Raw genomic sequence first — 22870 nt, 5'->3', positions numbered from 1 at the left:
AGTTTTAAGTTTATAATGAATAGTTTAAATACTCACTGTAATGTGTTGCTTGCATCTTATATTAGTGAGTAGGCTATACGCTTTATTGAATGTGTATGGAATTGAAATGTATTGCAAATAAGGGGCCAAACAAACTGGTTTTCTGTTGTTTTCAGGTGTCTTTACACAACCAATGCCAAATGTACACTGCAAAGGTGGCACAGAAGCACTTCTGACGTGGCATTTAGATAGGCTACACAGACTGGCATAAATGCATTTCCACAAAAATATACTTTGATAGGCCAATATACACGGAGTATATATTAATGTATTGCAAATAAGGGGCCCAAACACACTGGTTTTCCATTGTTTTGAGTATGCCTTTACACTGAAAAACATTATAAAACTTTTAAGGTAAGTGGTTGCAAACAACTTATTTTAGCTACATTTAAATAAAAAAAAGTTGAAAGTTAGTGAACTAAATTTGTTTATTTAAATATAGCTAAAATAAATTGATTGCAACCACTTACCTTCAAAATAAATTAGTAAATTCAATGAATCATTTTTATATTTCAGTGTACACTGCAAAGCCTAGGTGATTTTGACAGACCTCCCCATCCAACTACCCCAACATTTTCACATTTATGATAGACTTTTGACCACAGATTCATGTCATCTAAAGTCTTTATTGATAGTTATGGTAGCTAAAATACTCATAATTCATAAAGAGAGTTTTTATGTTAGCATATTAATCAGACAATAATAACATGATTTTGATTACAGCAGCATTTTTAAATATATTTTTATTGTTTGACTAAACTCAAAAGAGAATATATAGCAAAATATACACTGTAAAAAAAACTGTAAAATTTACAGTAAAAAAACGGCAGCTGTGGTTGCCGGAATTCTACCGTAAATAATACAGTAGCAACATTATAGGTTTTACGGTTTTAACTTAAATTTACAGTTAAATACAGTAATTTCATTAACTGATATAATGTTAATATACCAGCCTATTGAAGTACTGAAATCTGTTTTGTACCTTTGAAATACACTGATAACCACCAAATGCAGGAGGTGATGAGAAAGCCACATGACGCACCAAAGCCCATCATAAACAGCTTTTACATAATAATATATATAGAAGGTGCACAGTGTCATTCACACAAGCACTAAACACCATCATAGTGAGCCTCATTAAACAAATATACAATAAACATTCATTTAACAACATTAGATGTAACATACAACCCTAATAAACATAACTGATAAGAAAATTCTAAGAAGAAAAACATCAAATTCAAACTAAATATGAAATGCAAAACAGGGAATTCTGGGAATGTCAATTTACGGGTTTTCCCTGTAAATTTTACATTCTTTTTCACTTCCAAATAACGTAAAATTGTCTGAAATGTCTATTACAGTTTTTACTGTAGCTTTTTTAACAGGTTTTTACTGTAGCTTTTTAACAGGTTTTTACTGTAGCATTTAACAGGTTTTTACTGTAGCTTTTTAACAGGTTTTTACTGTAGCATTTAACAGGTTTTTACTGTAGCATTTTAACAGGTTTTTAGGTTTTTACTGTAGCATTTTAACAGGTTTTTAGGTTTTTACTGTAGCATTTTAACAGGTTTTTACTGTAGCATTTTAACAGGTTTTTACTGTAGCATTTTAACAGGTTTTTACTGTAGCATTTTAACAGGTTTTTACTGTAGCATTTCACAGGTTTTTACTGTAGCATTTTAACAGGTTTTTACTGTAGCATTTAACAGGTTTTTACTGTAGCATTTAACAGGTTTTTACTGTAGCATTTAACAGGTTTTTACTGTAGCATTTAACAGGTTTTTAGGTTTTTACTGTAGCATTTTAACAGGTTTTTACTGTAGCATTTTAACAGGTTTTTACTGTAGCATTTTAACAGGTTTTTACTGTAGCATTTTAACAGGTTTTTACTGTAGCATTTTAACAGGTTTTTATTAACAGGTTTTTAGGTTTTTACTGTAGCATTTTAACAGGTTTTTACTGTAGCATTTTAACAGGTTTTTACTGTAGCATTTAACAGGTTTTTACTGTAGCATTTTAACATGTTTTTACTGTAGCATTTTAACAGGTTTTTACTGTAGCTTTTTAACAGGTTTTTAGGTTTTTACTGTAGCTTTTTAACAGGTTTTTAGGTTTTTACTGTAGCATTTCACAGGTTTTTACTGTAGCATTTTAACAGGTTTTTACTGTAGCATTTAACAGGTTTTTACTGTAGCTTTTTAACAGGTTTTTACTGTAGCATTTAACAGGTTTTTACTGTAGCATTTTAACAGGTTTTTACTGTAGTTTTTTAACAGGTTTTACTGTAGCATTTAACAGGTTTTTACTGTAGCATTTCACAGGTTTTTACTGTAGCTTTTTAACAGGTTTTTACTGTAGCATTTCACAGGTTTTTACTGTAGCATTTTAACAGGTTTTTACTGTAGCATTTAACAGGTTTTTACTGTAGCTTTTTAACAGGTTTTTACTGTAGCATTTAACAGGTTTTTACTGTAGCATTTTAACAGGTTTTTACTGTAGTTTTTTAACAGGTTTTACTGTAGCATTTAACAGGTTTTTACTGTAGCATTTCACAGGTTTTTACTGTAGCTTTTTAACAGGTTTTTACTGTAGCATTTAACAGGTTTTTACTGTAGCTTTTTAACAGGTTTTTACTGTAGCATTTAACAGGTTTTTACTGTAGCATTTAACAGGTTTTTACTGTAGCTTTTTAACAGGTTTTTACTGTAGCATTTAACAGGTTTTTACTGTAGCTTTTTAACAGGTTTTTACTGTAGCATTTCACAGGTTTTTACTGTAGCATTTTAACAGGTTTTTACTGTAGCTTTTTAACAGGTTTTACTGTAGCATTTAACAGGTTTTTACCGTAGCATTTCACAGGTTTTTACTGTAGCATTTAAGAAAGCCACATGACGAACCAAAGCCCAGGTTTAACAGTGTAACCTAATTAATTTAACAGTGTAACCTAATTAATTGGTGTTCCCTGGTATTTAAATTTCTCAAACATAAACAAAAATCTGTCTCTAAATCTCTCTTTTCTTTATTCAGAGTTGATATGGAAACTATCCAAAGCTTTGTTAATCCTACATTTTTATAAAACGTTTTTGAACCTTGTTTATTTTCTTTGCGTGGCCACCAAGTTTATGTTTTTTATTATTATAAATTAATAAAACTATATGCGCATACTCTATATGACTCTAATGCTATGAATATGTGCGTGTTTTGATTTATTTATGGTTATTTAGTCATTAGTTCTGCTCCCGCCTCTTCTCGGCCTGGCGGAAGTGACGTCACGGCGTCAACATGTAAGATGGCGACGCATCACAGACAGAATGCAGCGGGGCGCAGGAAAGTGCAGGTGAATGTTTGACACTTGCGAGGGCGCTTGTGATGTTCGTGCGCTATTTGTGTGATAATAGTGGCCTTCAGACTCGCTGATCGTTGTGTGACTGCTGTTTTAATCCCGGATGTGAGCCGCACAGGGAGGTGGAGGCCAGGCTGTGTCTCAATCTAAGTTAGTGTGCTGTCTACCAGACTGCAGTTTTGGGGCATTATAGGCGTGTTTTGAGTCAGGTGTCCAAGAATGCATCATACTGAGTCTGTATAGACTGCTTACTGCAGCTCACTGTAATATAAACAGGCTGTGTCGAGGTTTAGATGATCATAATGGGCAGCAGAGTGAAAGATGAACTGGTTTTGGATGTAAGAGGTCATCTCGTATCTTTGGTCCATGTCATGATAATCATATATGCATGCTGACCAGATATGCACATAGCATGCTGACTAGATATGCACATAGCATGCTGACCAGATATGGTCTGTATGCATATCCCTACATGCATAATGAATACAAAAGGATCTGAACACAGATTTTGAAGCACAATACAAACTAAACACATGCATATTGGAATATGAGCACTTATAACCCCTAACTACTGTAAATGCCTGCATGCTGTATGTTTTTATCATGAACGTGTGTTTATGCTTTGCAAACAAAACATTTGATTTTATGTGATGTATTGAACATTGTTGTTGTGATTTCTGCTTTAAATACGTGACCAAATTGAAGACATATATAAAGTTGCCTTTCTAGCATACTTAAATAAAAGACCTTGAGAATGATTTATCTTTTAAGTAGCCTGTTATTTAGAATGGGATGGAAATCATAAATATATTCCATTGTTTTTAAGTAAAAGTGTTTGAATTAATAGTTGTCAAGAAGTCACATTTATACCTGTATTAATTCCAGTTGTTCCAAAAATAAAAAATGATTGTTTAAATGAACTTGAATGCATAATTTAGCCTATATGTCTTTTTGACATATAGGCTAAATTATGCTAAAAATAAAATGTAGGCTTTTTGTGCTATTCCAAAACTGATAGTCTGTATTTGATTTATATTTAACATATTTACATTTAATGAAAATGAGTCACGCAAAAGTGTTTACTTTTACCATGTTGTATTTTTAGGAGACTAATAAATAACAATAATTATTAATCAGTTCCTTCCTTTGGTTTAAGTCTGATTCATAGTAGAGGTCAACCGATATTTGATTTAGCAGATAATGATAATTGAGGTGTAAAATAAAATTTTAATTAAAATTATTTGGAAATTAATAGGGATGCACCGATACCACTTTTTCCAGCACTCGCCCGATACCGATACTTTTATTTTTGTTACTTGCCGATATTGAGTACCGATACCGATATTTTCATTGCATTTGCACATTTTTAAAAATATTGGGTACAGACACCAAAAGAGTATGTATAATGTTAATTGGTTAACTTTATTTATCAAATAGATAGTCAAACCAAAATGTATTCAAACACCTTTAAAAATTCTCACATTATCACCGTTTATTTGCTATAGTTTAGAAAATGGTAATAAAATATGACAAGAACTCAGAGTAAAACTGTGTCTGAACAAATTCAGCTTGATAATATCAGATAACTTTGATAGAAAGGTACATAATGGATTACAATCAACCAAAAATTATTCAGACAGCTGTTAGTATGACAATATTTACACAACTATCAATACTCTGTCGGGCCACTCTTAGCCTTAATGACAGCCTGGGCATGCTGTCAACCAGCTTCATGCAAACCTGAACTTTAATTTTTTTTTTTTCAGACTCAGTCTGAATAATTTTTGGTCCCAAATTTTGTATAAATTTTACTGGTAGTCCACTGTATGAAGAATTTTTGGTTATAATATGCCACAGTTTACTTTATTTTGATTGGACTATAATATCTTTGGTTATTTTCACACTTAATTATGGCGATTAAAAAGTATTTTACAAGTTTTTGTTACTTTCACTGTTCTTTTTTTTGCTCTATGGTACATCATCTTTAATTTAATAGCATTAGAGCTGCTCCATTGCAGCGGCTCAGTACTGTAATTACGCGTTTTGCTGTAATAATGCAGGGAACCACTCATAAATCTCCTAACTGTGATATTTTCAGAAATAAAAATAGCTTTTTTTCATCTGAAACATGCTGCAATTTATATTCCAATGCCACTCATATAATGCATAATCACTCATGAAGCAAGCAAAACAGGCACAACACGTGCACGTATTTGTATTGGTGCAGAATGAGAGAGACAAGTACAGAACATAAAGATCACACAACAGAAGTGCGCGCTCTCGCTCTCACTCCCTCCCTACCGTTAAGTAACTTGTGCATTGTTTTACTTGTTTTTGACATATCCGACCTAACTTCAAACTATCCAGTGATGTCTGTGAGAAAGGGATATTCACTCGACGAGCTCGCGCACATCAGCTATACAGGCGTCAATACTGAATGTTTAACATTAAATTCATTGCATACATATACTTCGTAGATATCCTTAATCTCTAATAACTACATTCTGCTGTCTGTTGTTCTGTTGTCTGTATTTCTTTGTCTGAATATGGCACTTATCACATGCTGTGTGGTATCGGGGCATTTTAACGAGTACAGGAGCTCAGTATCGGGCCCGATACAAATACCAGTATCGGTATCGGTGCATCCCTAGAAATTAAAATAAAACAGTATTATGAACCAAAACTTTAAACAAAAAAACCAAACACACAAAAAAAATGAGTGTTGAAATTTTTTGCAAAATCTAAATTAATAATGGCTTAAGTTTTCCATTTTATTTTATTTCTCTGTTTCATATGAAAAGAGAGTGATGAAAAAAGGAAATAAAATCAAGTATCAACGCAAGTATTTTAAATGTAATTTCATATTTATTTAGGCTGTATTATACATTATATTTTGCCTCGTTCATTTCTGTTGTGCATAACTACTTTATAAAGTGTATTATGTAAGAAAAGAAAAACGTTTTTTGGAAATCTGAAAATTGTCCATTGTCTTATGAAGCAAGTGATCTGACAAATTAAAGCAAAAAAAACTGGGGCATCATTTTTATATTTAAAAGGTTGATATTAATGTTAAATTATAGTACTAGATCTGAGCATGCATGTGTTGCAGGTGTCATACGTGATTAGAGACGAGGTGGAGAAATATAATCGTAATGGAGTCAACGCACTTCAGCTGGATCCAGCTCTTAATCGGCTCTTCACCGCCGGACGAGACTCCATCATCAGGATATGGAGCATTAACCAGCACAAGGTAACCCGTCAGTCTCTAAGCCTGTGCATGTGATGTCAGAACTAAACCAAAACTAACCCGTCAGTCACTAAACCTGTTTATGTGATGTCAGAACTAACCCATCAGTCACTAAACCTGTGCATGTGATGTCAGAACTAAACCAAAACTAACCCGTCAGTCACTAAACCCGTGCATGTGGTGTCAGAACATTTCCCTGGCCCTTTGAAATGATGTTCCTGCTCTTGCTTGTGTGTTTGTTTTTGTGTGTGTGTGTGTGTGTTCTGCAGCAGGATCCGTACATTGCATCGATGGAGCATCACACAGACTGGGTCAATGACATCGTCCTCTGCTGCAACGGCAAAACACGTGAGTGCTTGATGTGTGCAGTGCAGTTCTAGTGTTGTATGAATGCAGTACAGATAGATATGTTTGTCTGTTGTCTGCAGTGATATCAGCGTCGTCAGACACTACGGTGAAGGTGTGGAACGCACACAAGGGCTTCTGCATGTCAACACTACGAACGCACAAGGTACGGTCATGGTTTCAATCAGCCTGATGACACAAAACGTTACATGATGCACATCCAAACAAACCAGGTGCATGACCAAACACATCCAAGAAAGCCTTCAAAAAAGATAGCAGACAAGCAATGTGTTGACCCTTTAATTCACTCTTCTGCATGGGTTTGCAGCCCATTTGTGTTTTTAATTTAATGCAAAGTTTCTAGTATGAATCTACCAGTTAAATAAATGTTTTTTATGCTTTTCTATATTAAAGTGTGCATTATGTGTGTTTCTAGTTTCTTGTGTATTCTTATTTTTGGTATTTTTGTAGGACTATGTTAAAGCATTGGCATATGCTAAAGACAAAGAGCTGGTGGCTTCTGCAGGACTGGACAGACAGATCTTTCTCTGGGATGTGAACACACTGACCGCGCTGACCGCGTCCAATAACACCGTTACTAGTGAGTTTTGATGTTAATTTTATATATTTAAAAAAATATTTTTTCCCTCCAGGTTATGTTTAAATATCTGATATGAAGAACACATTTTTATTTATTTTTTTACTTTATTTTACATTTTGACACCCAGATTCAGTTTTAAAGAATCAACTAATCCTGGACTTTAGTTCATGTAAAGGATCAATAGAGTGAAATAAATCATGTTTTTATGTTGTACAGCATCTTCTCTCAGCGGAAACAAGGACTCCATCTACAGTCTGGCCATGAATCAGATGGGAACGGTTATAGTGTCAGGATCCACTGAAAAGGTTTGAATCCTTAGATCTTACTTACATGATATGGTGTATTGTTCTGTGGAAAATGCATGGCAGAAACTGGGACTTAACTGGATTGTGGATGTATATATATATATATATATATATTTATTTATTTTTTTTAATTACATTTTCATAGTTTTCTTTTATTGAAGATCATGTAAAATGAGACCAGGGACACATTAAGAGAGGAAATGAAGTTAATGTTCATTACATGTTGTCTCTACAGTAATCTTTGAAGATGATGTTCTATAGAGTTATGTACCTGGGCTGTGTAGATACAATAACATTTCAATATATTGCGTTCTCTTTGTCTCACAATTTTACCTGCATTCTTCAGGTCTTATTTAAACAAATGCCTGATGCTCTGACTCTCTCTCTGATGCCGGTAGTTTGAGATTGTCTTTGTTTTGTTGATTTGTTTGTCAGGTTCTGAGAGTGTGGGACCCGCGAACCTGTGCCAAACTAATGAAGCTGAAAGGACACACGGACAACGTCAAATCACTGCTGCTCAACAGAGACGGGACTCAGGTGAGACGAAACCGAGTGCTGTCAGTCCATCTGTCCATCTACAAACTACAAACATTCACACACATTTTGTCAAACCCCTTCGAGCCCTCTGAGATTTTAAGTTAACGTTATAATAATTTAAGAACACACTTTTTTATTTTTATCATATTTATCATATTTTTAGTGTGTGTGTGTGTGTGTGTATATATATATATAATATATTAGTGCTGTCAAATGATTAATCGCATCCAAAATATAAGTTTTTGTTTACATAATAAATAAACAGTACACTCATATATTATGTATATATAAATACAAACATGTGCATGTATATATTTAAGAAAAATATGTTATGTTTATTATTAAATATATTTATATATAATAAAATATATTGATATAAATATTAACGTGAATATTTTCAAAATATATATACTGTAATAAATCATATATACTGTATGTTTTTGTATTTATATATATATAATAAATAAACACAGTACACACATTAAGTAAACAAACTTTTATTTTGGATGCGATTAATCATTTGATAGCAGTAAAATATATTTATTTATTTTTAATTCTTATTAAATTTGGAAATATTTTAAAATATAATAGAATTTTCCAAATTTATTTTTATTTAAAAATTATTTTAATTTGACATTTATGATTTAATTAATTATGTGTTTAATTGACTCCCTGCAATTCCATCACAAACCACCAGGGGTGGTCTTTCATAATTAAAAAAAAAAAGTTTTTGTTTGTAATAATTTTAATTATTAACAACTTTTAATTAATTAATTCATTTCAATGACAATTACCATGCATTTACTCATTAATGCATATTGTGATTGTCTGTTTATCTTTAATAAATAATATCTTTTAATAAACAATGGATTTTTTTAAATTACTGATATATAAGTTAATATTTATGCTCTTCAGTTGCTGTATGCATTAGAACATTCTCATGTTAGTTTTTACCTTTATAATTCCCAAATTGTTCTTCACTTTTGAAGTTGGATCAAATCCATGGAATTTAGGATCGAATCCTATCGTCTGTGTGTTTCAGGCCTCTTAATTCCTCAAACTGCTTCAAGTTTTGCAAGAGCAAACAGCAGTCTTATTCTTGTTTTATTGTCGACTGTAGAAGGTTTTAAAAGCCTTTGAGCTCTAAATGGCTCTCTGAGAGTCCACGTTTCTTTTCTTAGCTCTGGTTTTGTTTGGTCAGTGTCTTTCAGGGAGTTCAGACGGGACGATCCGGCTCTGGTCTCTGGGTCAGCAGAGGTGTATCGCCACGTACCGCGTTCACGACGAGGGCGTCTGGGCGCTGCAGGTCAACGAGGCCTTTACGCACGTGTACTCCGGAGGCCGCGACCGGAAGATATACTGTACAGACCTGCGCAGTCCTGACATCCGTGTGCTGATCTGCGAGGAGAAAGCGCCCGTGCTGAAGGTGCCACAGTGACATACAACGCCATACACTTTCACAACAGCTTCTTAACTTCTTAGGAAGAGACCCTCTGTTTTGTTTACATTTCTGTTGGGGTTACACTTATTTCTTAGTGTAGTTCTATTGAAATGAGGTGAGATGTGGTGTGTAAAATAAATATATTCAAATTAAATATTAAATATATAAAATGGTATATATATATATATATATATATATATATATATATATATATATATACACACACATACATATATTAAATATGAAATATAAAATAAATAAAAAAATATATATATGTATATCATATATATATATGTATATCATATATATATGTATATATATATATATATATATATATGATATACATATATATATATATATATATATATATATATATATATTAAATATACATATATTTATGAAATATAAAATAAATATATATCAGAAATATTCAAAAACGAATAAATGTCAAAATTATTATGTATATATAAATACACACACATGCATGTATATATTTTGAAAATATTTACATGTATTTACATGTTTATATTTATATTAATACAATTGATATAAATATATTTAGTATATAAACAACACTTTTCTGACATATATACATGCATGTGTGTGTATTTATATATACATAATAAATATAAACAGTATGCATACATATATTATGTAAACAAACTTTTATTTTGGATGCAATTAATCGCGATTAATCGTTTGACAGCACTAATATACACACACACACACAAAATAAATATTTAATTTGAATTAAATACTAAATCAATTTCTAGAATAAAAAATACATATTAAATAAAATATAAAAAAATATATTAATTAAATCTGAAATAAATATATACAATTTAAAAGAATGTATGTAATTGTGCGTATAAATAAAGTATAAATCAAGAGTGCAAGTGAAACAGCTATAAATAGCCGCAGCAGCTGAGGAGCGTGAGCAGGTAATAGGAAGTAAGTGAAAGTTACTGAGGTGTGAATGTGTGCTCTCCTGTCTTTCAGATGGAGCTGGACCGCTCAGCTGATCCACATTCGGCCATCTGGGTTTCCACCACAAAGTCCACGGTTAATAAGTGGGTAAGTGCAGCTGGTGTTGGGCGTGACGCGAGCGGAAACACCACCTGCTCCAGCCGCCGTGATGTTACACACATCCTACAGCCCAGCTTTAAATAATCTGCAGCCAGTTCCTTTACTCGTGAGGGTCATTAATTAGTGTCGCCCTTCGGCTAATTATCCTGGGATGGGGCGCAGTGCTACTGTCTTTAGGTAACGGTTTAATTTGTTGTGTTGCATGTTATAGGTCACATCTTAAAGTGGTAGAATGCTTCTGTTAGTTATGCAGTCCTCACTTTATCTGAAACTGGAGCTTTATGAACAGACACAAAGAATATTGTCACAGTTGCATTCACTGAATAATTATTATTAGATATGATGCATTAATACTAATTTGATCCTGTTCAGAGTTTGCCTGTAATTTAAATGAGCAGCAATGGGTTTTTTTACTCAATAACTTAATATTAATCTTTAATTGCAAGGGCTTTCTTAAAACTAAACTACTATTGCAAATCCTACAAGGAGACTAAAATTTAGTCCGACAGTCCTGGTCTAAAGGTTTTACAGAGAAAGATCTCTTATCTATTTCTAAGATCTTTATACATCTTTGAAGTTGAGGTAAAGTAGGATTATTCTCTCATGAAACTGGATGCAAGTGAAAAATATTTGTAAAAAGCCAGATTATGCTATTATTTTTGTTAGTTGCCTTTTTACTTGCATTTTCTTTAGTCTATAGTAGGGTTATTACTAAAAACCATTAAAAAATAAATAAGTAAATAAAAAAAACTTTAAATAAGCATTAACTGAAATTAAATAACTTATTTTATAAATTTATTTTATTACAGATATTTGAATTTCAGCACTTTAGTACTTAAAGTAGTAAAATAAACTAAATTCAAACAAATAACAAAACTAGAAGTTATTAAAAACTATAGTCATACAAAAAACTATATATGTGTGTATATACAATAAAATTACCAAAACTAACTAAAAATAAAATCTAATTCAAAATATTAAATAATACTAAAATAACACTGTACCATAATTTCATTTCTCTGTTTGTTTATTTAGAAAACGGTGAAAAAGGTCTGTTCTCTGGATATTGTGCATTGTTTTGAATAATGTCTCCATGTTTTTTCCTCAGTCTCTGAAGGGTATCCATAATTTCCGAGCGTCTGGTGATTATGACAATGACTGCAGCGCTCCGTTGACGCCGCTGTGCACGCAGCCAGAGCAGGTGGTCAAAGGTACGACTGTCTGCTCATTTGAGTTTGTATGTGCTTCAGAGTCAGTCAGCGTTTTTACAAGATGTTCAGATATGTTTAATAATTAGAATCTCCGTCAAACAGCATCTTTAGCATGATATTGTATTTTTTCTAATATAAAAGTTATAATTTACTTGTTATAATTACTTTTGTTTATTTTTTGACATGATTAGTATTTTTTATTTTAATTGATACTCATATTTTTATATTTTTATTGTGTTTTTATAGTTTAATTACTGTGTGTGTGTGTATATATATATATATATATATATATAGTAATAATTATTATTAATAATTGCAAACTTTTATTATTTTTTTATTTTAATTGATATTTATATTTTTAATATTTTAATTGTATGATTTTATAAAGATCATAATTACTGTGTATATATTATTATTATTATTAATAATCAGAATTATTATTATAATCACACACACAAATATATATATATATATATATATATATATATATATATATATATATATATATATATATATATATATATATATATATTTATTTATATATATAATTATACATATTTGTTTGTTTGTAATGTTGCATAATATGTAACTCTGGAGCACAAAACCAGTCTTAAGTCGCTGGGGTATATTTGTAGCAATAGCCAAAAATACATTGTGTATGGGTCAAAATTATTGATTTTTCTTTTATGTAAAAAATCATTAGGATATTAAGTAAAGATCATGTTCCATGAAGATATTTAGTAAATTTCCTACTGTAAATACATCAAAACTTCATTTTTGATTAGTAATATGCATTGCTAAGAACTTCATTTGAACAACTTTAAAGGAGATTTTCTCAATATTTAGATTTTTTTACTCCCTCAGATTCCAGATTTTCTAATAGTTGTATCTCAGACAAATATTGTTCTATCATAACAAACCATACATCAATGGAAAGATCATTTATTCAGCTTTCAAATTATGTTTAAATCTCAATTTCAAAAAATTTACCCTTATGACTGCTTTTGTGGTCCAGGGTCACATATAGTTTTTAATGTTTTAGTTTGAATTGTTATAGTTCCTCAAGTTAAAGTCTCGTCTTGACCTGTAGGTGGCGCCAGTATAATTCAGTGCCACATTCTGAATGACAAACGACACATTCTGACCAAAGACACCAACAATAATGTGGCATACTGGGATGTGCTGAAGGTAACGTTTACGTCTGAGTCTCTCTGCACGTGATCGATCTGAACGCTAGCTGTGGTGTAACTGGTTCGTTGTCTGACTCTGTTTTGCAGGCCTGTAAAGTTGAAGACTTGGGCAAGATAGAGTTTGATGAAGAGATCAAGAAAAGGTTCAAGATGGTTTACGTGCCGAACTGGTTTTCGGTGGATCTGAAGACAGGGGTGCGTCACGACAGGACGGTGTTTAAGCTCCTCTTCAGGGAATGTTTTATTAATCGTTTGGCTTGTGATTGACAGATGCTGACGATAACACTGGACGAGAGCGACTGCTTTGCAGCCTGGGTTTCTGCTAAAGACGCTGGATTCACCAGCCCGGACGGATCCGACCCTAAATGTGAGCCGAGCCTCCAGCGATGTCTGATTATGGTGACAGTAGATGATGAAGATGAGCTGTGAATGTGTTTGTGCTGCAGTGAATCTGGGCGGGCTGCTGCTGCAGGCTCTGCTGGAGTATTGGCCTCGCACTCACATCAACCCCATGGACGAGGAGACCGAACTCAATCATGGCAGCGGTGAAAACTCTCAACTCTTTCATACATCACCCATCCCTGAACTAAAACACTGACTACTGGATCTTACAATCATTTGTCTCTTTTAAATACATTCATCTTGCCATGAAAATAGCCATAGATGCTGGTATGGCAATTAAAAATGAATTAAATATTATAAAATAAATCATAAATAAATAAAATGTATATATGTGATATAAAATATCAAAATGTATAATTACAGTATTAGTATTATTGTTATCATTACCATTGTATAATCACAAAATTCCTAAATGTATTATTATTATATAATGCTATATCCAATAATATTACTATTATATAGTGTATATAGTAATTCTAAACATAGATATAGTATTTTTTCAATATAAATTAGTTATAATTAGTGTAGAACTTACAGTAACACTAACACATTTAATTAACATGTTACACACATATATGTATATAAAATGGTATATTTTAAAAGTAATAATAATAATAGTAGTAGTAATAATCAATAGTTAACAGTAATTATAAACTTGCATGTTGTATATTTGTAATATAAAAGTTATAATTTGACAAAATAATTTCCAAGTTTATAATTACTGTTGTAAAAGAAGAGGAGCTATAACACACACACTCTTTATACGTTTCAATTTATATTCATTATACATATTTTATAAAGCTAGAAAATAATAATAAAAATAGTACCTATAACTAACCTATAACTAGCATACATAAAATTGTGTGTGTGTGTGTATATATATAGATAGATAGATATGCAATATTATATATAATAAGAAATGTATTTTATGTAAATTATTTATATTAATTATATATATATATATATATATATATATATATATACAGTGCCCTCCATAATTATTGGAAGAGTAAAGACAAAATTGCTCTGTTGGCTGTGGAGTCAAGACATTTGCAAATATGATTAAAAGATGAATATGAGACAAAACTACAGAATGTCACATTTTATTATTAGCCGTTTCAACACATAGATGTTTTACCAAATAAAAAGAACAGCACTTTTAGAGTTTCATCCCTCTATCTGATGTGAGCATAAGTATTGGGACAGTTGAACATAAGGCAGATTTAAAAGATTAAAAGCTATTATTTAGTTGCAGATCCCTTGCACACAATCACAGCAGTGAGTCTGTGACCCATAGACATCACCAGACTCTTGCTCTCATCCTTTCAAATACTTTTCCCAGCCTTTAATGAGGCCAATCCCAATTGTTGCTTGTTTTGGGGAGTTTCTGCCTTTACTCTCCTCTCCAGCTGCTGAAATTCATGTTCAATCAGATTTAAATCTGGAGATTGACTTGGGCAATCTGAGACTTTCCATTTCTTTGCTCTTATAAACTCCTTGACTGAACTGCAGGGTGTTTTGGGTCATTGTCCTGATGCAATATGAAGCACTTCCCAATGAATCTGGTGGCATTTTCTTGAATACTGGTAGGCAAGATGGTTTTGCACCCTTCCAAATTCATTCTGCTACTGTCATCATACATTAAGTGATCAGTAAAGTTGAGAGGGCCTGTTCCAGAGACAGCCATGCATGCCCATGCCATGACACCACCTCCACCATGCTTTACAGATGAGGCTGTATGCTTGGGATCATTGCAGTTCCCTTTTTTTCTCCACATTTTTGCTTTCCCATCACTTAGATAAAGGTTCATCTTTGTCTCATCGGCCCATAAACACAGATCCAAAACTCTTCTGGCTCACCTTTGTGCTTTTTTGCAAACTCTAATCTTGCCTTTCTATGTTTGGTGCTGGTCAGAGGTTTGCATCTCGCTGTGTAGCATCTGTAATTCTGTGTCAAACAGTGTTGGGTGTAATGCGTTACAGTAATTAAATTACTTATCCACTGAAAAAGTAAAGTAACAGATTACTGATCATTTTTAGGTAATTTAATTGCAGTTACTTGCGTTACATATAGTAAATAATTTAAACAGTTCTAAAATCAATATTGAATTTGAATTCTAAATATACCGTCTAAAGATAAAACTGAATGCAGCAGCTTTAACCCTCTGCGTGTTCACTTTCAGATTTTCCTGATTCACAGAGAAACCTTAAATACTCAGATGCATATAAGACTAAAATCAATAGAATCTAAAAAGCTTGAAGTGTCTACTTTTAAATGAACGAATTCAAATCAAAAACAAATATTATCTGATTACGTAATCCCTACGAAAGTAAAGCCTTTCTTGTATCTGAAAGCTTGAAGTTTCCACTTTTAAATGAACGAATTCAAATCGAAAATGAATATTCCTGATTATGTAATCCGTATGAAACTGAGGTACAGTCTTTCCCATATCTGAGCTCATTATATGCAGTCACCTGTGCGCAAACGTCCTCACCTAGATACAAAATAAATAAAAAATTTAAATAATGTCTATGTTTGACTCAAATTGAATGAATAGAGTTTAATTTCTATTGAGGTTTATAGGGATTTTAAGATGTAGCCTAATTAGCGATTTGAATAATTAAGTTATTTATTGAGTAACTATAGGCCAATAAATTGTCGTTGCTGGTGGTTTCCAAACTCTTGATTTCTCCATGGCCTTTGTTTTTGCTAGAGCTCTAACTGACTTCCTCTTTTCTTTTAGCATCCAAATTGCTTGCTTTTCTCAAAGTCAGCTCCCTCGTCTTCATCCTGGTTTGTGTGTCATCATCGAATGCAGGATTCAGAATACAGAAGTAATGGATATAACTGATACGACATTCCCTGCTTTTAATATCTGAAGAATTAATGCAACAGGACACAGCTGATCACTTAGAAAGACCTGTGAGGCAACTGCTCCAATACTTATGCTCACATCAGAACTCATTTATCTTCCATAATGAGACATTTCAGAGTGAAATAGAATATTCAGCAGGAAATAATGTTGCACAGGTCTTGATTTTACGTGTTTATTTTTCTTTATAATTACATTAAAATCTTCATTTTGATTTCATGCTTAATATTTTCTTCAGACGATCCTGATGCCATATTTGATGTGTTTCCTCAGTGAACGGTGAACACGAGAGCCGGATACAGAAAGGAAACGGATATTTCCAGGTGCCACCACACACTCCGGTGATTTTCGGTGAAGCGGGAGGAAGGACGTTATTCAGGTGTGTGTCTTGTGTTTGATCAGCTCTGTAGATGCTGGTGTTCGCTGATGGTGTTGTGTCTTTGCTCAGGCTGCTGTGTCGAGACTCCGGTGGAGAAACTGAGTCCATGTTACTCAACGAGACGGTCCCGCAGTGGGTCATCGACATCACAGTGGACGTAAGTGTCCGTAAAGTCCTCTTCAAAGTGATTTACACTTGGTATTTCTGTCATATAAGTGCATTTTTCTTTCTCCTACAGAAAAACATGCCCAAATTCAACAAAATCCCATTCTACCTCCAGCCCCATTCGTCCTCCGGAGCAAAAACATTAAAGAAGTACGTGTGACAGTGATGTTTCAGTCTGAAGCTTCTTAGACAGATGCAACAGTTGGTTCTTGGTGTAAAAATCCCTTGATTTTCTCTATAGAGAAGTAGATTTGTAACAATAATTTAAAGAAGGACATACAGGTTTATCATGGTTTAAAGGCACAGCCCACCCAAAAATGAGAATTGTCATAATTTATTCACACTCAAGTTGTTTCTATCTTCTGTTGAAGACACTTTTTTTATTTATATATATATTTTGAAGAATGTTGGGAACCAAACGGATGATGGTAGCCATTGACTTCCATAGAAGTAAAAAAAAAACACTATGGAAGTCAATGCCTACCGGCAACTCTTTGGTTTCTACCATTCTTCAAAATAAGATATTTCGAAAAACTCATCACATGACAGTCACCGGAACAGGTATCGAAGTAACAATGAGAGAATTACTTATCGTAATCATAATCAATAAATTCAAATCAATTCAAAACACTGTAACAAATATTGGAAGTGGAGAGAAAAAATATATATTATTTAAAAAAACTGTTATATGAATTCAAGAAACTGAAATTACACTTGCACATGGTCACGTTATCTGATTACTGGAGAGAGAATATGATTCCAAGAGGTTTTAGGATTAAAAAATTCATGTCGTTTGGCCATGGAGACACGGATTTTAAACAAAAATGGGAAGCAATTTGGAATAAATACTCCCTTGATTTAATGCTGTTACTGATTGAAGCAAAAAAACTGAAGATTTAAACGCAAAAACAAATTGCTCAAATTAAAGAGGAGATTGCAGCTAAAGGGGAAGAATCATATTTGCAGTTTGAAGACAAATTAAAAGATGATTTGGAGCAACTCACTGAAAAGCTTAAACGAGAAGCAAAATTCGGAAGAGATGAATTGGATTATAAAGGAGCATAATGTGTATTTATGGCCTCAAAAGAATGAAAGATTCCAGCCTCAGAGAAGGAGATCTGTGTCTTTTAATTGGCCTAGTAGTGACGATGATGAATCAGTATCGGAGATATCACCCAGAAGAGATTTTTTACAAAACAAGTCAAGAAAATATCAGAGATTCAGAAGAACAGGAAATGATCGATCAAGACCTCAGATTCAAAGCAGGACTCGAACATTTCTAAAATCACTCTACCGTCAAGCTGCTTTTCTGTTTCATCAAAAGGCCTTACTTATGCCCCTGTAAACACCGCTAAAGAGTTTCAGACTAAAGTGGACTTATTTAAGATTCATCAGAACCTCCAACTAAAAGTTTGGTATCATACAACGGAAGCAGCGATACATACTTATGATAAGAAGAGAACAATTTTTAAGCCACATTTAACCCTTGTGTTTCCAATTCAACGTCGAATTCGTTCGATAAAAAAGTCACGTACGAAACTGACAAGATGTTTGCTTCTAAAAGAAGAAAAAACAATATAATCTTTCGAAAGAAGAAGCTGAAGCTTTGGATTTGCTTTCTAATGATGATGATTTAGTAATAAAAAGAGCGCATAAGTGAGGTGCTGTTGGGGTTTGGGGCAGAGATCAATACATCGAAGACGCCTTGATGAGTACTATCTGCCCCTGAAGTCTGATCCGACTGAGAGGATTCGAGTTGAATTGACTGATATATTGACACATGCAAAGACTGAGGGATGGATCTCACAGAATGAATTAGATTTTTTGTTTTGCAAAGAGCCTAGAATTCCTACTTTTTATATGTTGCCTAAAATACATCAAACTCCACCAGGGAGACCCATAATTAGTGGGAATGAGTCTATTACAGAACCAGCCTCAAAATTTGAAGGACTATTTTATAAAACCAATGGTTAGTGAACTTCCTTCCTATATCCAAGATACAACTCCTGTATTAAATCTTATTAAGAATTTGAAAAATACAGAAACCTTTATATCGGCTACTATGGATGTGGAATCATTATATACAAATATAGATCATGAAGAAGGTCTTTACAACTTGCAGAATGGACATTGAAAAGTAATGTTTTTTTGTTTCAAGAAAAAAAATACTATGGAAGTAAATGGGTACCGTCAAGTGTATGGTTTCCAACATTCTTCAAAATATGTTCTTTCATGTTCAACAGAATATAAAAACTCATACAGGTTTGGAACACTTTAAAGATGAATAAATTATTTTTTGGGGGGGTGAATTGTCCCTTTAAACTCTTTGTTGAAGTTTTTCTAAATAAATGGCACTGAAAAAGTGGGCGATTTATTTTTATCATCCGTTCATGACATCTGTTGCACAAGCAGTAATTTCAACTCATCCCAGAATACACTTATTGGATGGCGTTGCACATCGACATGCATGGAAATGAACAGTCATGTGTTTGTGTTCATAGGGATCGTTTGTCGGCCAGTGACATGTTACAGGTGAGGAAGGTGATGGAGCATGTGTATGAGAAGATCATAAACCTGGACAGTGAGTTGCAGACGGGCGGTTCGGCCGCAGAGAAGCCCAGTGAACAGAAGGAGGAGGAAGACATGGCAGTGCTAGCAGAAGAGAAGATCGAGCTGCTCTGTCAAGACCAGGTATTTCATTAGACGACAAAAACACTATTGCAATTTTGTTGTTTTGGCCATTTTGATACTGTACCTGTCGTTTTTGTTGGTTACCATTTCTAGTCACACTTCACAATAAGGTTTCATTTGTTTAACAATTAGTTTACTACATTAGAGCTCTGGAATTTTTTCACACCTTGTTACACTTCAAAGATGACCATAGGCTTCATTGATTTGATCCAATGTTGATTCAATCTTTTTATCAACTTTTCTTTCAATTCGCATGGGTTATTTATTTTTGGAACCATTTGATCATAAGCCTCAGTTTTTGAGTGAAAAACATTATTTGTGGGTACTTTTGGCTCAAAAACTGAGGTGCATGAGCTCAAATCAATAAAAACCTACGATCAAAGCCAATGGTCATTTTTGAAGTGTAACAAGGTGTGAAAAAATTCCACAAAAGTACAAAAAATTATCTGTAAGTTGTTAGTCCAGTGCCATAACATTAACTAGCAATTCTGGAGGAAAAACAAAAAACTAAATAAATAAAATCCTATGTGGGTCAAAATGACCAGAACACAACATGAGGGTTAAACACTTCCCAACTCATAAAATATGACCTTCCCATGATGACTTGAACTGTATATTCTTCCTGTATATAAACTTAATCACACATGATGTGAATTTAAAGAAATGTCGTCTTTGTGACATGATGTTGCATGCTTTCCAAAGGTTCTGGATCCCAACATGGATCTGCGGACGGTGAAGCATTTCATCTGGAAGAGCGGCGGCGATCTGACGCTCCACTACCGGCAGAAATCCACGTGAGGTCCCGCCCCCTCTGAGGAAACTCCATTCGTAACACTTCACATTCAAAGCACACGCTCACCTGCACTCCCGGTTCTGTCTGACGTCTACATCTTCCTCGCACGGGTCGCTCGGCTCACGCATGATTATCCCAGAGTAAACGGGAAAGAGGATCGCTGGAAAACACGCTGACAAATGGCAAAAGACGTGACATAAGTGTTTTTTGGAGAGATTTTGCCACCTGTATGGTTTTTATTATTTTTTCTTGGCATGAATTCTCTTTTGATGGATGCCATATTGAATGTTTTTTTGTTTTACCGCCACTTTCTCCTCTTCTCATTTAACATTCCAGTGATGTGTTTGTTGCCAATGACGTCGTCAAAGCCGAGGAACTGGTTTTAAACAATCGAGAATCTTTCAGGAGCGCCGCGTAGATGGAACCAACATCTGAGAAAACTCCAAGAACGCCGTTTCCCATGATGCATCTCTCTCTCACTAACGTGCTGTGATCATCAATGCATCCGTTTTGTACATATATTGTAATTATTTTATAGTCAATTTGAACTTGAGTTGGAGATTAGGAGGTTTTTATTTACGTTTCTTTTTAAGAAAATGTACGGTGTCTTCAAAAAGGTGCTTTTTCATGTAAAATACGATGCCGGAAGAGTTGAGAGCAGAAATACTCGAAACATCATAAGCAGACATAGAACAAATGTTTTTTGTTTTTTTTAAAGGAATAGTTCACCGAAAAATTGCTGAAATGTGCTCATGCTCAGGTTATCCAAGATTAGGATGAGTTTGTTTCTTCATCAGGTTTGGAGAAATGTGTCTCTGCATCAGTGTCTCAGCAATGGATGCTCTGCAGTGAATGGGTGCCGTCAGAATGAGAGTCTGATAAAAACATCACAATAATCCACACCACTCCAGTCCATCAGTTAACATCTGGAGAACACAAAAGATGAAACACATCCAGCATTAAGATGTTTTTAACGTTAATATGAGTCCATAATCCATAATAACGCTTCCTCCAGTGATAAAGTGTTCTGGACTGAATCAGGAGAGATCAAGCAGCGTTTACAAGCCAAAACAGCTCTAAACACATACATGGCTGGATTTTGATGTGAGAGACAACAGGAGATTATTATTAATATGGATTATGGACTTGTATTTTAGCCGGAAGCAGCAATATGAAGTTGTTTCAGCTTTTGTCTTCTCCAGATGTTAATTTATGGACTGGAGTGGTGTGGATTATTGTGATGTTTTTATCAGCTGTTTGGACGGCACCCATTCTGACGGCACCCATTCACTGCAGAGCATCCATTGCTGAGACACTGATGCAGAGACACATTTCTACAAACCTGATGAAGAAACTAACTCATGTCCATCTTTGATGACCTGAGGGTGAGGACATGTCAGCAATTAATTTTTTTTTGGTGAACTATTGCTTTAAAAGGAATAATTCACCCCAAAACTGAAAATTCTTTACATATGCTGAAAATTTAAATAACTGTATGCGGTTGTCATATGGAAATATATGCATGAAGATTCTTTGGAAAAATAACAGCTGACTGGTTTAGAACAATATGAGGGTGAATAAATGATGATTTTCATTTTTAGATGAATTATTCCTTCATCCAGATGTTTGCTGCTGAGTGTTATCTTTCCTGTGCGTGGACAGGAAAATACACTATAAATAAATAAATATATATAAAAGCTATGAACTATTGAAGGATGACATCACTGGATGCAAAACTCAGTTCATGTTAATTTATGCAAAACAAAAAACTTCTGCAAATGTTTGTCAATCATACAAAGATTTGCACAGTGTTATAGCAAAATGTATTCATGTATATATTTGATCTTAGGTTAAAGACAATTGTGATAATACAAAACCATCAGAAACTAAATCGAGAAACAAAACCGCGAAAGGTTTTAAATCGTCCATGTCCACATCCCCTGTATTTATGCTTCCTGTGTTGATTGTAATTATATGCAGTATATTTTGGGTAAATAACAGCTTAATAAATTAACCAAGAATGAACGAGTTTAAATGCACACTTTTTCTTGAGAAGAACCTCAGGATCCGAGCAGGTGATGTTGACAGAATCAGGTCCTGTTTAACATCCTAGTGTTGGTAACCTGATGTTTACCTGCTTTTATTGGAGATTCAGCTCTGGACCAGTTTTACAGGCTCATCTGGTTATTAAAGATAAATGACAACTGAAATAAACCAAAA

At 33.5% G+C, this 22870-nt stretch overlaps 1 protein-coding gene across 2 annotated transcripts; it reads left to right on the top strand.

Moving 5' to 3' along the window:
- The first annotated feature begins 3307 nt into the window (after nucleotides 1-3307).
- LOC306864889 (WD repeat-containing protein 48-like) lies at nucleotides 3308-22682 on the top strand. 2 transcript variants are annotated; one of them, XM_079409172.1, is made up of 19 exons: nucleotides 3308-3379; nucleotides 6495-6635; nucleotides 6902-6980; nucleotides 7061-7143; nucleotides 7449-7578; nucleotides 7795-7883; nucleotides 8319-8420; nucleotides 9622-9846; nucleotides 10861-10935; nucleotides 12056-12158; nucleotides 13249-13346; nucleotides 13436-13543; nucleotides 13619-13715; nucleotides 13795-13893; nucleotides 16896-17001; nucleotides 17071-17158; nucleotides 17240-17316; nucleotides 19668-19857; nucleotides 20560-22682. In XM_079409172.1, the coding sequence occupies exons 1-19, from the start codon at nucleotides 3332-3334 to the stop codon at nucleotides 20653-20655; spliced, it is 2034 nt and encodes a 677-aa protein (XP_079265298.1). In that variant the 5' UTR covers nucleotides 3308-3331; the 3' UTR covers nucleotides 20656-22682. The 2 variants fall into 2 exon arrangements, with proteins under 2 accessions (XP_079265298.1, XP_079265297.1); XM_079409171.1 differs by having other exon boundaries at nucleotides 3331-3379; nucleotides 6905-6980; nucleotides 20560-22681.
- Nucleotides 22683-22870: the final 188 nt, after the last annotated feature.

The sequence above is a fragment of the Barbus barbus genome, assembly GCF_936440315.1.
Source record: "Barbus barbus genome assembly, chromosome: 46".
In the NCBI taxonomy this organism is placed as follows: domain Eukaryota; kingdom Metazoa; phylum Chordata; class Actinopteri; order Cypriniformes; family Cyprinidae; genus Barbus; species Barbus barbus.
Note: the sequence above shows the minus strand (reverse complement) of the source record. Positions and strands in the feature narration are given on the sequence as shown.

What these genes read in the sequence shown, in the direction of transcription:
- LOC306864889 (XM_079409172.1), top strand. Translation starts at nt 3,332, where the DNA reads ATGGCGACGCATCACAGACAGAATGCAGCGGGGCGCAGGAAAGTGCAG. An exon ending in CAACACTACGAACGCACAAG is followed by an intron (nt 7,144 to 7,448) that starts GTACGGTCATGG and finishes GTATTTTTGTAG; the next exon opens with GACTATGTTAAAGCATTGGC. An exon ending in CGAACTCAATCATGGCAGCG is followed by an intron (nt 13,894 to 16,895) that starts GTGAAAACTCTC and finishes GTGTTTCCTCAG; the next exon opens with TGAACGGTGAACACGAGAGC.